The sequence below is a fragment of the Garra rufa genome, chromosome 12 (genome assembly GCF_049309525.1).
Source record: "Garra rufa chromosome 12, GarRuf1.0, whole genome shotgun sequence".
Taxonomy (NCBI): domain Eukaryota; kingdom Metazoa; phylum Chordata; class Actinopteri; order Cypriniformes; family Cyprinidae; genus Garra; species Garra rufa.
The window spans coordinates 13934572-13952230 of NC_133372.1; the positions used below are offsets into that span (position 1 = coordinate 13934572).

The 17659-nt window shown below is 36.0% G+C and overlaps 2 protein-coding genes across 2 annotated transcripts; both read left to right on the top strand.

The window, feature by feature from the left end:
• The first annotated feature begins 1598 nt into the window (after positions 1–1598).
• On the top strand, positions 1599–4308 carry otos2 (otospiralin 2). Its single transcript, XM_073851328.1, has 3 exons — positions 1599–1662; positions 3625–3642; positions 4020–4308. Exons 1-3 carry the CDS (start codon positions 1599–1601, stop codon positions 4202–4204), a joined length of 267 nt encoding a protein of 88 aa, XP_073707429.1. The 3' UTR covers positions 4205–4308.
• Positions 4309–8666: 4358 nt separating this feature from the next.
• On the top strand, positions 8667–14930 carry ecrg4b (ECRG4 augurin precursor b). The gene is made up of 4 exons (XM_073852667.1): positions 8667–8796; positions 10261–10308; positions 10875–11041; positions 14470–14930. Exons 1-4 carry the CDS (start codon positions 8727–8729, stop codon positions 14617–14619), a joined length of 435 nt encoding a protein of 144 aa, XP_073708768.1. The 5' UTR covers positions 8667–8726; the 3' UTR covers positions 14620–14930.
• The last annotated feature ends 2729 nt before the right edge of the window (positions 14931–17659 follow it).

Sequence of the window (17659 nt, forward strand, 5' to 3'; positions counted from 1 at the left end):
TGTATTTCAGATAAATGCTGATCTTTGGATATTTCTATTCATCATTTAAATATTGATAATAACAATAATAAAATGTTTCTTGAACAGAATTTAGGTTTGATCACAGGAATAAATTACATTTTAAAATGTATTCAAATAGAAAGCAGTCATTTTAAATAGCAAAAAATATTTCACAATGTTAGTACTGCTTTTGCTGTATTTTGAACAAAATAAATGCAGGCTTGTTGAGCAGAAGAGACTTCATTTAAAATCTTACTGTCCAAAAACTTTTGACTGGCAGTGTATTTGCGTACTGTGCGCAGCACACATCTAGTACACTATTACTACTAGTGGCATACTATTATAAATGTACCCTCCGAAAAAAGGCTGTTTACATGTACTGATCACTAGAGGGCGCTGAAGTATTTTGCCGTATTAAACTATATGCCATACACGGTTTATCAAAGGTTGGCAAGAATTTGGAACTCAGGCACGCTCACACAGACTCAGCCAAGCCAGGGGCCTCTAATATGAAAATGCTAGTATAACATAACCAGACATTTCATTAATAACATTAATAAGCATTATTAGATTAATAATGTAGTTATAATAGTCTAATTTCTAAAACACTAATCATTTGTCATGTCCTGCATTTATTCTGTTGTCTGTCTGCGAAATAGCTACATATGTAGAAATATTTAGAAACATACAGTTCATCTTCATAATCTTTTTTTTCGAGCAATGACTGTATATATCAATTATACCACACAAACTTTCATCCAGATTTTATCTGTCTGTCTTAGGGGATGTTTCAGTGGACAAATGTTTGACTACTAAGCTCACAGAAAATAATAAAATTAGAATATTGCGAAACCCACACATACGCACACAGCAACAGTACAGTAAACATGTCTTGATCAAAATATCATCCCTGTTTTTTCCCTAAATGCTTTGGTGATCTAAAGGGGCATTATTTTAAAATAATTACTTTTTCATCCATTTAAAATCTACTTTTCAGTAGGCTTTTTATGTGCAACTCAAAACTTCATTTACTACAGGTATGCATACAAATCTGTGGTGGAATGTGTTAGTTTGAAGATATTTCAACATGAAATGTTTCTTTCAAACTGACACACATACAGACAACATTGTAGTCTAAAAAAAGAAAGGTGGAAACCCAGAGAAAGGCTTCTTTGAGATCTCTTCAGTCTTTGAAACTTTGGACAGTAAGGCCTTTTAGCAAGAGATTCTTTCAGCTCTGGGTGAGAAAGGTGTGAGAATCCCATGCAAACAAAGGTATAGAGTAAATGAGCAAAGAAATGCAGGGTATGACATATGAAAGGTCCATGTGAAAGGTAAACAAGACCATTTCAGGCCTGACTTGGTGCTCTACTTAAAGGTCTGGACACCAAGACACACCACAGTCTCCAGGAAAAGCTGCTGCAGGTAATCTTAGGCAGACAAATGATGCAAGATTCATTTCTGTGGTTCCTTTAATACAATCATTTATTTTTTTTCAATGTGTTTTATATTTGAATATCTTTGAAGTTTGAAAATGGGTAGAAAAATGATTAGAGCCTAACTATTGAGTCTGCTGCTGTTACTTTCAGTGGGTGACCATGTTTCGTCTGTGTTTCTCACTCTTCCTGTGTTTGGTTTGGCTTGGACTGCTCTGTCTCACAGGTAAGAAAAGCTGACAGTTTAAGGATGTACATTACCTTTCAAAAGTTTGAGGTCAGTGTGATTTTTGTATGTTTGTATTATCACTGTTGAAGTCAAAAGTTAAAATACACCTTGCAGAATCTGCAAAATGTTAATTATTTTACCAAAATAACAGGGATCATACAAAATGCCTGATATTTTTTTATTTAGTACTAATCTGAATAAGATATTTCACATAAAAGGCATTTACACATAGGCATAATAGCTGAATTTATAAAAATGACCCCGTTTAAAAGTTTACATACACTTGATTCTTAATATTGTGTTGTTACCTCAATGATCCAGAGCTGTTTTTTTTTTTTTATTGTTTTTTTATTAAGATATAGTTGTTCATGAGTCCCTTGTTTGTCCTGAACAGTTAAACTGCCCGCTGTCCTTGAGTAAAAATCCTTAAGGTCCCACAAATTCTTTGGTTTTTCAGCATTTTTGTGTATTTAAATCCTTTCTAACAATGACTGTATGGTTTTGAGATCCATCTTTTCACACGGAGGAACTATATATGCAACTATTACAGAAGGTTTAAACGCTCACTGGTGCTTCAGAAGGAAAAATTATGCATTGAGAGCCAGGGGGTGAAAACTTTTGAACCGAATGAAGACGTGCACATTTTTCTTAGTTTGCCTAAATATCTTTTTTTTATTATTATTATTTAGTACTGGCCTTTTGAAGCCACAGAAGATACTAACATGTTTCCGAGAAGACAAAATAAGTTAAATTTACCCTGATCTTTCACCCCATTCATTGAGGTAACAGTATTAAGAATAAAGTGTATGTAAACTTTTGAACAGGGTCATTTTTATAAATTCATCTATAATTTTCTCATGTAGACTATATGTAAACGTCTTTTATGTGAAATAGCTTTTTCAGGTCAGTACTAAATAAAAAAATAACATGCATTTTGTATGATCCCTCTTATTTTAGTTAAATAATTAACATTTAGCAGATTCTGCTTAAACTGTATCTTATGTTCACCAACTGGCTGCATGTATTTGATCAAAAATACAGTAATATGATCCTTCAAAAATCATTCTAATAAGCTGATTTGGTGCTCAAGACTTTTTACTATTACTAGTACCACAAGAACTATTTCTTTTCTTAAATTTGTACTGTTTTTTAACTTTTGAATAATAGTGGTTGTACATTTTTGACATTTTCCATACATCTTCACCTGTACCATTACTCACTTATTGAGATAAGAATGGTAAAGATGGCAGAAATAATCTAAAACCAGCAAAAGGCTACTAAATTTGAGGTACTTTTTAGCTCAAATATTCTGGCTTTGTCAAACATGCTGAAAAGTGGCTTTTGTTAAACATGAAAAGGAACACTGGCAGAACATTGAGAACAGACAAAAGCTCAACTGTTCCTCTCAAACGCAGGACTGCTTACAGAATCGGACTGCTCTTCTTTTTTTTTTAAACCTGTGTGTGCCCGCGCATGTGTGCATGTAGTCCCTACACAGTGCAAGTACAGAATCTGTAGAAGGATAGCAGGGATAACAGATGAATGGAAGTTTATGAATAATGTGACATCCTTGGCATTAAATCAAGGCCTTCAGAAGCACTCCGAGCACTGTATGTATACATGAACTATGACTCTCTATGTACTGTAGGTTTCATTAAGTTTAAATATTTGGTTTTCAGAATGAAATTACTGATTAGTTTTTTCTTCAGAAACTGGGTAAATGAAAAGATTAGCCTTAAATTATAATTAGCCTTTAAATTGTAATTTAAAAAGTCACGTCACAACTGTCCACTTTCCTACAGGATGTGCCACATTCCATTCAATCTTTAGACATGACTTAGTAAATAAATCTCATTCCTATTTATTGGTTTCTTGCCTTGAAAGAGTTACATCAATGCTGTCTTTACATCCATTTAACTAGTTATATATTCAATGCCCCTCTATTTGTTTCCCTTACAGAGGCAGTGGAAAACCAAGGTGAGTTTCGAATCCTCTTTAGAAATTATTTCACTTGAATCCTGTATAATGCAACAGGGTCCTACAATCTCCTAAAATATGAACATTGGAAAAAAGAAAATAATCGAATTAGTTACATGATTCTAAAGCCGATATTAGTACACATATTAAATCAAATTACTCCAAAATTAGTCTTTTGTCAATGCACATTAGCCTTAGGACTCAGGACAATCAGGACACAGTGAATAAAGACAAACAGATGTTAAAAAGTTGGAAGACCTTTTACGCAATTGTAACTGAACTGCATGATTTAGCACTAGATGTTGATGCTCTGTGTAATGATGTGTCCTTGGATCTCTGATGTTGAACTTTTTTTTGCCTTTCTGCTTGTTTTATAGCTGAATCAAGGGAAAAAAGGAGTGTGCCTAACTGGGCGCTGACATCTTCAGATTTTTTCGGCTGGATTGAAGAGCTGCGCTCTCACGCTGGCTATGACAAGATTGACGAATTGGCCAGAACCTTCTGGGCTCACTTCCCATCCGCCAGCCGCCTGGGTTACGACCCTCCTGCTCAAGAAGAATAATGCCATCTGAGTCGGAGTCTGTGTTGTGCAGACCATTTGCCCCTTTCATTATGGCACAGCTCTTGGAAAAAGAGACAAACAGTCTTTATTATTTAGCTTAACTTGATTTGAGGCAGGGCAAGATACCCTGAGAAAGGTTCATTTTGTTTTTTTGGTTAAAAGTTACGTAAAACCCCTTATGTAACAGCCTCCAAAATCTGGTAAAAGTGTCTTCTTCACAAACTGTCTTTGATTGTTTGGACAAAATAGTTACTCCTCCTGGTTCTTCTTTCAAATAAATGAACAATTTGAATTAGCTCTTGCTGCAAAATAAAACATAACAATATAAATGTATGCTTCACACAGATATGATAGAAGGGCAAATAGCTATTGTTGAGCAGCACAACAGAGCACGCAGCTGTGCTGTTATCAGGTGGGAATGTGACCAGGTGCACAGAGATGACCTCTGGTGAGGGTCGTTCCCCCCGGGACAAGTACAGTACATGCAGGAACACGGTCCTTATGTGCTTGACTGTAGCAAAAACACTCCAATATGCAATGATGTGTACTGTCAGTATGCTGTCATAAGCGTCATAAATGTTTTTAAAAGATAAAAAAGCTGTGTATTTGTAATAAACAAATTCATCCATACACTACCAGTCAAAAGTTTTTGAACAGTAGGATTTTTAATGTTTTTTAAAGAATTATCTTCTGCTCGCCAGGGGCTTCATTTATAAAGTGTTGCGGTAGAAACCATCCTAAATTTGATCTTACAATCATCTCTTAAATATGCATGTGTGATCTTCAGTGTCACATGTTCCTTCAGAAATCATTCTAATGTGATGATTTGCTGTTAAAAAAATAATTTATTATTATTATTATTATTATTATCAATATTTAAAACAGTTGAGTACATTTTTTCCGGACTTTTATAATGTTACAAAAGATTTCTATTTCAGATAAATGCTGTTCTTCTGAACTTTCTATTCATCAAAGAAACCTAAAAATCTATCTATCTACTCAGCTGTTTTCAACCGAATAATATAACTTTTTTTGATTCAGCTTTGAAAATCACAGGAATAAATTATATTTTAAAATGTATTCAAATAGAAAACAGTTCTTTTAAATAGAAAAATATTTCAAAATTTTACGTTTTTCGCTGTACTTTGGATCAAATAAATGCAGGCAGGTGAGCAGAAGAGACTTCTTTAAAAACGTAAAAAATCTTACTGTTCAAAAACTTTTGACTGGTAGTTTATTTATCAGCCGTCTGGATTCATTCTGACAGTACCCATTTACTGCATGCAAAGTATCCATTGGTGAGCAAGTGATGTAATAGTAAAATTCTCTAAATGTGTTCTGATGAAAAAGCAAACCTGTCTACTTCTTGGAAGGTCTGAGCGTACATTTTCCAAAAATGTTCATTTTTGGGTGAACTATTAATGCATTAGGTATCATAAACAACATTTTTACATAATTTATTAATTAGCACATATTAAAGGTAATGTTCATTTATATAGAATTGACAAATTTACTATTGTTCATTAAGTCATGTCAATTCATACAAGTTGAAATGTTAAAAATGAATGTTGTATACAGTGAGGAAAAAAAAAATATTTGATCCCCCACTGATTTTGTACATTTGCCCACTGACAATAAAATGATCGGTCTACAATTTTAATGGCAGATTGTATTTTAACAGTGAGAGACAGAACAACAACAATAAAAACAAAATCCAGAAAAACGCATTTTCAAAAAAAGTTATAAATTGATTTGCATTATAATGAGTGAAATAAGTATTTGATCCCCTATCATTCAGTAAGATTTCTGGCTCCCAGGTATCTTTTATACAGGTCACAAACTAAGATTAGGAGCACTCTCTTAAAGGAAGTGCTCCTAATCTCAGCTTGTTACCTGTATAAAAGACACCTGTCCACAGAAGCAATCAATCAATCAATTGTCCAAGGATGTCAGGCACAGGATTGTAGACCTACACAAGGCTGGAATGGGCCACAAGACCATCGCCAAGCAGCTTGGTGAGAAGGTGACAACAGTATTCACAAATGAAAAAAACACAAAATAACTGTCAATCTCCCTCGGTCTGAGGCTCAATGCAAGATCTCACCTCATGGCGTTTCAGTGATCATGAGAACAGTGAGGAATCAGCCCAGAACTACATGGGAGGATCTTGTCAATGATCTCAAGGCAGGTGGGACCATAGCCACCAAGAAAACAATTGGTAACACACTATGCCGTGAAGGACTAAAATCCTGCAGGGCCTGCATGGTACCCCTGCTCAAGAAAGTATATGTACAGGACCATCTGAAGTTTGCCAATGAGCATCTAAATGATTCAGAGGAGAACTGGGTGAAAGTGTTGTGGTTAGATGAGACCAAAATCAAGCTCTTTGGCATCAACTCAACTTGCCGTGTTTGTAGGAGGAGGAATGCTGCCAAGAACACCATCCCCACTGTCAAACATGGAGGTGGAAACATTATGCTTTGGGGGTGTTTTTCCACTAAGAGGACAGGACAACTGCACCGCATCAAAGGAACGATGGGCCATCAAATCTTGGGTGAGAACCTCCTTCCCTCAACCACGCCATTGAAAATGGGTCGTGGATGGGTATTCCAGCATGACAATGAACCAAAACACATGGCCAAGGCAACAAAGGAGTGGCTCAAGAAGAAGCACATTAAGGTCCTGGAGTGGCCTAGCAAATCTGTGGAGGGAGCTGAAGGTTCGAGTTGCCCAACGTCAGCCTGCAAAGAGGAGTGGGACAAAATGCCTCCTGAGATGTGTGCAAACCTGATGGCCAACTACAAGAAACATCTGACCTCTGTGATATATCTCATAATTCTAAAAAGAAAAATTTAAATTGTGAGAAAAAAACTTTGAGAACTTTTCTTTTTTCAGTTGAATATGGCGAAATATTGCAAGTGTGAGAAACGAAATCAGAATTAGGAGATTAAAATGATATATTTAAATCATCTATTTAAAATATTATAGGTCTAAATATGATTTTATGCAGTAACAGTCTAAAACGGTCATATTTCCCGTATGAACCTATTGCTTACATCAAATTCAGAAGGGACTTCTGAAGACGATAATACATAAATAATACAGAAAATATTTTTTTAAATTTACATTTAAATTGAAAGTATCTTACTTTGTGGATATGATATTTACCCATCAACTTCTTATTTTCAGAAACATCAGAATGGAAAGAAGTTTACTTATGGAAATATTGCACAGCTAGTGGAACACAGAAAGTAGGGAAACTAATATTTGAAGCCAGAATTATTTAAAACAAGAACAAATGTAGAACAAATGTGAAAGAGTTTCCTCTTCCTCTTGACAGAAAGTGCAGAGTGGAGAAATACTATGGTTAAATTCAGGTTTCATCAGTCTGGACTGTGGCTTGCAACCATAAACATCTGCGTTCAGCTTCATAGGGCATCTTTTTGATATTCTATAAAAAAAATTTCTCTTATTCCGTGGATTTCCCATTTCCCTCCACTTGTTAGCACGGTTTTTCTGCCACCACAACGGGTGTGCAGCTGCAAGTGACGCAACTGTGACATCTGCTCACATATGGTCTATTTTACACTAAGAAAGATCAGAACAATAATTTGATAAAGACTGAAAATCTTCTGTGATCCATAACTGTTTTAAATGACTAACATCTGGTGCATTGTGTGACATGAGAACTCTGGTTCTGACTCTTGTCAAGAGTTAGCTCTGGATTTTTTATTTATTTATTTATGTTTTGGTGATCAATTTGTGATTTTATATTATATTGTTCTTTGTATTGTTCATTTTAGTTTCACAAGCATATACAAGAGTACATACAAACTTATAGCTACTGCTATAAAATAGCCATCCCTGCGAAATAGCCATAAGGCTAAGCTGATGTCCTACAGCATGCAAGGCACTTCAAAGCGGCAGGATATGAGAAGTTAGAAAGAAAAAGAAAGATGTTTATTACATCTGGAAAAACATCTGTCTCCCTCCCAAGTTGTTTTGCTGCTTCTGCCTTGAAATATACCCTCTAGAAAAACAGGAAAGAAAAATGAGCATAAAGCAGGATAACTTACAGCATAATTTAAATATTCAACAGTATATGTTTGCTGTTACTGGGCAGTGATTGCTGGATATTCCTAATATTAATAAATAATGCTGTATGCTGTTTATGATCATCTTCGTTCTTACAGCAAGAAGGTGCTGACAGACAAACTTCATGATGAAAACCCTTTTCGATCACAAAGTTGATCAAAATTTGGTTTAACTAAAACCTTGAGACCATGAAACAACCGTGCAAGCAACCAAACCACATAAAACCCAGCGCACATCAAAGATCACGCACACTGAGGTATTTGTAGGGGTAAGGGGGTTCTATTGGCCTCCTGTACACATTCCTCCACAAGCGCTAACAGGTCGCCTGTAGGAATGTTTGCCTGTTCGTCCAGGATGGCGCCTCGTCGTTCATCTCACCCCTGACCAAATCCTTTTCCAGCACACAGTGCAGCCACAGCTGATCAGCATGTCACTCCACAGCCTCTGTGTTGGAGCTATCCTTCTCATAAGCATCCTGTCTCTCTGCTCACCCTCAGGTATGTCATTTAAAGATTTCCAAACCATTTGGGGCTTTCAGACCCCACATTTCAAAGTGGATTCATTAGTTAATGAGGGTGTAGTGAACTTAAAACCCTTGTAAATGGGTTTAATGAAGTGTGACATAACATGTAAAGGCCTGAAACTCTAAAGTGTTTGACTTCTAACTCAACTTTAAAGGGTTTCAACGCATGTCTATCAGTGACTCATGGTTTCAGTTAAAAAAGAAATTCAATTCATTATCATTAGTTTAGTTTATACAGTAAAAATATGGATGAATTGCATTGCATTTTAGTACTGAAGATATTTTATTTTTTGAATGAAATTACAATCACATTACCAAAAACATTTCACTGTGCAGAGTTTTCTTATTAGATGAAAATTTTTCAAAATGTAAATACATGATTTTGAAATCTAACCTACACATGCAGAAACATTAAAATGGCAAAACATTTGCAAAATGTTAACTATTTTACCAAAATATGAAGCATCATACAAAATGGATGTTATTGTTTATTTAGTACTATTACTATTAGTACTATTTAGTATTCTTTGGTTTTCCAGCATTTTTGTGTACTTGAACCCTTTCTAACAAAGACTGTATGATTTTGAGGTCTATCTTTTCACACTGAGTACAACTGAAAGACTAACATACAACTATTACAGAAGATTCAAATGCTCATTGATGCACCAGAAAGAAAAAACAATACATTAAAAGCTGGGGGTGAAAACTTTTTAAATTTGATGATCAGGGTAAATCTTCTGTAGCATCTGAAGGGCGGTACTTAATGAAAAAAATATTATATTTAGACAAAATAAGAAAAAAGTACAAATCTCCATTCTGTTTAAAACTTTTCACTTGCATTTGCACTTACAAATGCATGTTTTTTTCCCTTTTGAATCATCAGTGAGCGTAACAGTAACTGTAATAGTTGCATACGAGTCCCTCAGTTGTCCTTAGTGTGAAAAAATGGATCTCAAAATCATACAGTCATTGTTAGAAAGGGTTGAAATACACAATAATGCTGAAAAACCAAAGAATTTGTGGGACTTGAAGATTTTTTTGAAGAACAGCAGGCAGTTTAACTGTTCAGGGCAAACAAGGGACTCATGAACAACTTCCACTTAACAAAAAAACACAGCTGTGCATCAGAACACAGTATTAAAAATCAAGGGAATGTAAACTTCTGAACCAGGTCATTTTTTTTTATCAATTCAACTATTATTTTCTCTTGTAGAATATATGTAAACATCTTTCATGTGAAATATCTTATTCAGTACTAAATAAACAATAACATGCATTTTGTTCCCTCTTATTTCGGTAAAATAATTAACATTTTGCAGATTCTGAAAGGGGGGTGTAAACTTTTGACCTCAACTGCATAATTATAAATCACCATGATTTAATTTAATCTAAAATGTATTTACATCTTTAAACAGCTTTATCTGTTTGCTTGTTTTAGGTGGTTCATCTGGGAGTGGACTACAGAGGATTCTCATGAAACGAGATGGTGAGATGATGTCAGCCTCAATACAATTAAAAAAAAAAAAGATTTTAGTGATCTATGATTTACTAATTCTCTTTCTGCCAGTCCATATTCCACCTAACCACCCATCCTGCCCATCATGTCAATAGTTTAGTCATTTACTATAAATCTTTTAATTATAGCCTGATGCCCTCTGTCTTTTCCTCTATTAATTCTTCACACTTATCCAGAATTCCTCATCAGCTTCTGACCTCCAAAGCTGACAGAGACTGATGTCTGATATGTTCCAAGGGAAGATAACATGGATGATTATTAACAAAAAACATTGGTGATATTTATAACATTGAGGTGTGAAAGCTTTAGGCTGTAGTAGATCAGGTCAGAGTCTCTGTGTGTCATCGTCAAAGCCAGATAATTGGGCAGCGGTTCTGTCCCTTTAGGCTGTTATCATCTGTGTGCTAAAGCACATGCTTCTCTTTTACTCGTTTAAACTCTTCTGGTCTGTATTAACAATAAAACTCTTGAACTGAACAGGAAGCATTTATAATCTCTAACTCTGGCCTTGAATTTTCCCTGTTCTTTTTCCACAGCAAAGGAGCTGGAAGCCAAGCCTAAGGCACAGATTGCAGTGTCGCAGTCCAAGGCTAAAGAGTTTCTGTCAGTTTTTCACAGGTCTAAGAGAAATGTATGGGACCGGAGCCGTCCTGATGTCCAGCAGTGGATCCAGCAGTTCATGTACATGGGCTACGATGAGGCAGTGAGTAAAATAGTAATCACACAAATTGTGTCAATTATGTAAATTGTCATAACATTTACAGCCTATTGCGAAAGTATTTATACCTCTTCATTTATTCACGTTTTGTTATGTTGCTGCCTTATGTTAAACTGTTTTAAATTACTTTTTTCCCACATCAATTTACACTCCATGCACCATAATGACAAAGCAAAAACAGAATTGTCTTTATAAAAAAAAAAAGTATGTTGCATAAGTATTCATACCCTTAACTTAGTACTTAGCTGAAGCACCTTTACAGCCTCAAGTCTTTTTGGGTATGATGCAACAAGATTTGCACATCAACATTTGGCAATTATCTGCCATTTTTCACCTCACCTCTTTATCTCTTAAACTCTGTCAGCTTAAATGGGGTCTGGTAGTTTTTTACCTCAGAAATTGGTTTTTGCTCTGATATGCATTTTCAGCTGTTTGGCCTTTTATTAAGATGTGCGCCTTTCCAAATCATACCCATTCAATTGAATTTAACATTTCTCCTGAGCTAAAATTCAAATGTTCTAGATAAAGGTATGAATACTTATGCACAATAATCTTTTTTTTTTTTTAATCAATTTGCAAAGATGTTAAAAACCAGATGACTATTGATGCATACTATAACACTGGTTGAACTGACACCTGTGTCCTGCTGGACACATCTGCTCTTGCGTGTATGTACAAATGACTTTCTTCTGTGAAAAGACCTGTTCACACCAAAATGAATGTTTGGTGTGAAAATTCGGAGAGATTTAATGCATTGTGAGATTTAATGCATTTGTTGAGACCAACAAATTTGTTTTACAAAGAGGTGTTCTAATCTCTTTTCTATTGCACTACAAAAAAGATGACCAATCATTAAGATTTGCATTTTTGGTCACATGCCCAGTGCAACTGCTGTTACATAAAACTACGACTTGGAGGCACTCACCAGAGCCAGCTCTGGCACTCACAAACTGTCTATTTTGCTATGTGACAGTGAATAGAAGATTTTAGAACCAGCATTGTGAGAAAATTGGTTCTACCTTTCATGAATGAATTGCTTTTTATTGCTAATGTGTGAACAGACCACCCGATCTCACAGCGATTCGTACATATTTTACGAGATGGCTAATTCGCACAAATTCGAACGACCTGGTTTGAATTTGTACGTTTTGTGAAAAATCATTCATATTTTACGAGGTGGCAGTTTCATAAGAATTTGTACGAATGACCATAATGATTAGAGCTTACAGCTCATGAAAGTCAAAAATCCAGTATCTCAAAATATTACAATATTTCCTAAGATCAACCAAAAAAAAAAAAAAAAAAAAAAAAAAAGGATTGGCAAAACAGAAAAGTTCAAGTTCTTTAAAGTATGTTCATTTATGCACTCAATACTTTGTTGGGGATCCTTTAGTCTCAGCCTCAGACGTCACGCCCATGGAACGCTGGCTAAACGTCTGATGCATATGGTACACTTAACTGGAAACACTTCAGGATTGTCGAAGTCGTCATCTGATTAGTTGAATTTGATCGGATTTCCGGTAGACGCGAGTGTTGCGTTTATTTTCAGTCCGCCGGGAAACAAAGCGCAGACTGATTTACTCTGCGTTTTGCTAAAAGGTGCTTATGTAGACGCCATTGTTGTTATACACATTTTCAACGTTTGCGAACAAATTACTGACTTACTGCTTGTTCTCCCTCTTCTTCGTTAACTTTCAATGCTGGTTATTTCAATGACTGACTTGTTGCACGCCAGTCTGTTGTTGTGGGGGCATTTTCACACACCGAAACGTGACGCTGAACGAAACGAACTGTGATTGGTTGTTTGACATGTCGGTCAAATGGCCTTATGGGCGGGCCTTGGCCAATGAAAGCTGCCATGAATTCCAGACCTTCAGCCGTCAGTCTGAAGGTCCTGCTACGCGAGACTACAGCATCAGTGAGGTGTGGTGTGGAAACAATCAGCCTGTTGCACTGCTGAGGCTTTATTGTAAGGCGGTAGTGTTGGTGTATTGACTGTTTCTCTTGAAAATATCCCAATATTCCATATGGGGTTAAGGTCAGGCATGTTGGCTGGCCAGGCAACACAGTAATATCATGGTCAGCAAACCATTTGGAAGTGGTTTTGGCACTGTGGGCAGGTGCTAAAGTCATGCTGGAAAAGGAAATCAGCATCTCCAAAAAGCTTGTCAGCAGATGGAAGCATAAAGCGCTCCAAAATATCCTGGTAGATGGCTGCATTGACTTTGGACTTGATGAAGCACAGTGGCCCAACACCAGCAGATGACATGGCACCCCAAATCATCACAAACTGTGGAAACTTCACACTGGACTTTAAGCAACTTGGATTCTGTGCCTCTCCAGTCTTCCTCCAGACTCTGGGATCATGATTTTAACATGAAATGCAAAATTTACCTTCATCTGAAAATATGATTTTGGACAACTGAACAACAGCAACTTTTTCTCTTTAAAAAGTAAGATGCTTCTGACATTGTTTCTGTTTTAGAAGTGGCTTGGTAGCCCTTTTCCGGAAGATGTCTGTGCATGGTGACTCTTGATGCACTGATGCCAGCTTCAGTCCACTCCTTGTGAAGCTCTTCCAAGTGTTTGAATCGGCTTTGCTTGACAGTATTCTTAAGCTTGTGGTCATCCCTGTTGCTTGTGCACCTTTTCCTACCCAATTTCTTCCTTCCAGTCAACTTTGCATTTAATATGCTTTGATACAGCACTCTGTGAACAGCCACCCCATTCAGTAATGACCTTCTGTGATTTACTCTCTTTGTGGAGGGTGTCTATGGTTTACTTCTGGACCACTGCCAAGTCAGCAGTCTTCCCCATTATTGTGGTTTCAAAGACAACAAGAGATACTCAGAATTTATACTGTAGGGATGGTCATTTAATGAAACTCAAATGTAAATATTCTAATATTCTGAGTTACTGGATTTTTTACTTTGATGAGCTGTAAGCTCCAATCATTAAAAGTAAACCAAACAAACAAAAAAAAACAAAAAAAAAAAAAACCTCTTTCACGATATTCAATTTTTTTTAGATGCACCTGTATTATTACACGTGACTATGGACACCCAAAACAAGTCTTAAGTATGGGTATATTTGTATCTCGGCCAAATATTGTCCTATCCTAACAAACCATATATCAATGGAGAGCCTATTTATTTAGCTTTCATATGATGTATAAAAAAATAAATAAATCTAACACCTGTCCATTTTTACCCCCCAAGACTAAATCTGAGCTCCTGACATATTTGTTGTAACAATTGTAAAAATTGAGTTGGAGTCTGGTCTGCAATGTACATTTCGTTCCTTCTGTTTCCTTGTTAATTTTCTGTCTATTCCTGTTGTGTGCAAATGTAACCTAAATCTTTTGTCATACTGTGTAATATATCCGCTCTCATTTCACCATTATGTATTTCCAGAGACTTGAGACTGATCTCTCCTATTGGATGGACCAGGCCAGATCAAATGACCAGGGCCGGCAGCATCATCATGATGAGAATGCACCTATGAGCCAACAGGACCCCAGTTCCTACAGACATGGGGCCAATGTCAATTATGATTACTATTAAAACCCCTAAAACCTAACCTCCTTGGTGAAATCTAGAGACTATTGGTGGACTCGTAAATCACTCTACTGCTCTAAAGCAATTTACATACCACAGGACCTATAGTATGTCCTGTTGATGATGTTTCATTTATTTTTTTATTATGTGAGTATGATTATGCAATTGCTTTAGAGGAAGCAATTCAAAACAGAGAGAGAAATGAAAAAACGGTGTATACACAGACTGTTTTTTTCACTGTTTGTGTTCTATGATTGTATTACCTCCTGACTGTATTGTAAATATAATGGTTTTGCAGTGGCTACATCTTAAATAAAACAAAATGACGTAACAGGTATTGTGACTCTGACACATTTTCACAGGCTTGCATAAGCATGTACAATAAGTATATGAATGTAGATGAACATGACTCATTTAACTGCAAAATGAATGTGCTCAGATTAGCAGAGGTAGTGATTTCATGACTCAATTTATACAAAGGCCACAACATCTGAGGCTGAGGGCAATATAAACTACAAAAATTGTTGTACTCCAGAATTCAGTTTTTCAGAATTTTTATTAGTAGTATGTTTTAAATATTTAAATCAGACATACATTGTGTCCCAATTTTGTGGCTGCATCCTTTGAAGGCTGCAGGCCAAGATCGAATGCAACAGCGCAATGAAGGCTGTCCTATTTTAAAGGCTTCTTCAAATGCGGCCAAAAACTATTTCTTGCATTACTTGAGAAGACTGTCAGTTTCCAAACAATGTCAAAGCAGAATGAACAATTGAGCAACACACAGTAGTCAGGTTTCCATCCTAAGTGATAAATATTGTTAACAAATTGGTTGAGTGAATGATTCAGTGACTCACTTACAAAGACAGTCACTTTTGGCCAACTGCTAGTGTATTTGTGTTACCTACAGACAGGGTCACTGAATAAACCCCAACTGTAGTACAGGTAAACAGACAGCTTGACTGGAACACATAAGTTTGAAAATGATAAAACCCAAAAATTCTCTCAGGGCTGTATGACTGTATAGTAGCACCCTCGGAGCGCCACTTGACCATTTAAATTTCAATGTGATCTCATAACGAAAACGTTGGGAACTTTTTTTTTTTTTTTACGAAATATGTATCGCCATGTATGTTTCATTACATATTTGATGTGAAATGTCCACTGAGTGGCGCTAAAAGAGTGTTTGTTTTTTTCCCCCGAAACAGATGAATGTACATATGGTACATTTTATGTAAAGTTGGTTTTATTCGGGTCTCCACAGTTCTGACTTGAAATGTCCGCTGAGTGGCGGTATAACGCAAATGCTCCATGACATTTTAAAATAATCTGCACTAGACATAAACCTCCCCGATAGTATGAACAAAAGCGAATGTGACGTAAAAACGCAATTGCAAGCATGCCGTTTTAGCTTGTTTTTCGATCTCTCATCTTTCAGATCTTTTATCTTGAGTCATGTTTTTTAACGGGATTCGTACCCAAAGATTCCATATCCTAAGTCCAATTCCATGCTTGTTACATCCAGAAAGTGAAACATATGGAGCTGTAAGCATAGCTGTGTATGAAAACGATTACAAATGCTTGCTGTTTTACCACCTCTAGTGTTCATTTCTGTTGGAAACAGCAGTGATATACTTATTGGTACGTATTTCGCGTCTTGCAAAAAAGTTCCCACAGGTACGTTTTCGTCATGAGACCAGGTAGTTAAAATTGGTCTCCAAGACTAACTGTTGTGGAAACTACACTGACCATATTGATAAACGCAACACTTTTGTTTTTGCACCCATTCAGCTCATGAAAACTGGGGGCAAAAATTGGTACGTATTTCGCGGCTTGCGAAAACGTTCCCACAGGTACGTTTTCGTCATGAGACCAAGGTAGTAAAATTTGTTCTCCAAGACTAACTGTTGTGGAAACTACCATGACCAAATGGATAAACGCACCACTTTTGTTTTTGCCCCCATTTAGCTCATGAAAACTGGGGGCAAAACAAAAGTGTTGTGTTTATAATTTTGGTTAGTGTATAACAAACAAACCACTTAGACATACTCTTCTGTTCAAAAGTTTGGGGTTGGTATTATGTATTTATTTATTTTAAAGTTAGAAATGGCTTTTATTCAACAAGAATGCATTAAATTGATCAGAAGTGACAGTAAGGACATTTATAATGTTTTTGAGCACCAAATTAACATATTAGAAAGCTTTCTGAAGGATAATGTCACACTGAAGACTGGAGTAATGGCTGCTGAAAATGCAACTTTGCCATCTCAGGAATAAATTACACTTTAAAATGTAACAAAATAGAAAACACTTATTTTACATTGCATTTTTAATCAGCTTTGTACAGCTTTGGTGAGCATAAAATACTATCACAGATATTTAGCCTAAACAAATCTTACTGTCCACAAACTTTGAGCTGTAGTATAATTAAACCAAAATATGACATTTTTTGCCATATATGGTGCTCCAAACATCCTGCAGGTTTACATTATCCACATTTGTTTAATTCTTACACTTCATATGTAAACTCACCTGGCACACTGGTCAAAATACAATATAAAGACCTTTAATGTTTTATGGTTGAGAAGAATAACCAAGAACAGACCATGTTAATTTTGCAGGCCAGACGAAAAGCTTATGGGCTTTGGAAGTTATTGTTGTTTGGATTTGTTGAAGTCTGTTGGTATGTTACTTAAGGGTAAAAATCAAGGCCCATAGTTTAATTCTGTCAGGGAATAGACAATGAAACAAACCTAGGTCTGAATCAGGGCTTCTTTTCATTTTGATTTTTACCTTTATCACAAAAGAGAAAATTAAACAGTGGAAATGTATTACAGATGTTTTAAACAAAAGAATGTTTTATTTACATATCCCATGTTGCAGATGATGACTGTATTGACGTTCCACACATATTACCCTTATTACTCCAGAACAAAGAGCTGATACGACCATTGATCAACAGCAGACAAAATAAATTAGTAGCATAATGCTGAATGTTCTCGCCTTACATACATTACACACACACATATATATATAATCATCTGCTACT

What these genes read in the sequence shown, in the direction of transcription:
- otos2 (XM_073851328.1), top strand. Translation starts at nt 1,599, where the DNA reads ATGTTTCGTCTGTGTTTCTCACTCTTCCTGTGTTTGGTTTGGCTTGGA.
- ecrg4b (XM_073852667.1), top strand. Translation starts at nt 8,727, where the DNA reads ATGTCACTCCACAGCCTCTGTGTTGGAGCTATCCTTCTCATAAGCATC. An exon ending in GATTCTCATGAAACGAGATG is followed by an intron (nt 10,309 to 10,874) that starts GTGAGATGATGT and finishes CTTTTTCCACAG; the next exon opens with CAAAGGAGCTGGAAGCCAAG. An exon ending in ACATGGGCTACGATGAGGCA is followed by an intron (nt 11,042 to 14,469) that starts GTGAGTAAAATA and finishes ATGTATTTCCAG; the next exon opens with AGACTTGAGACTGATCTCTC.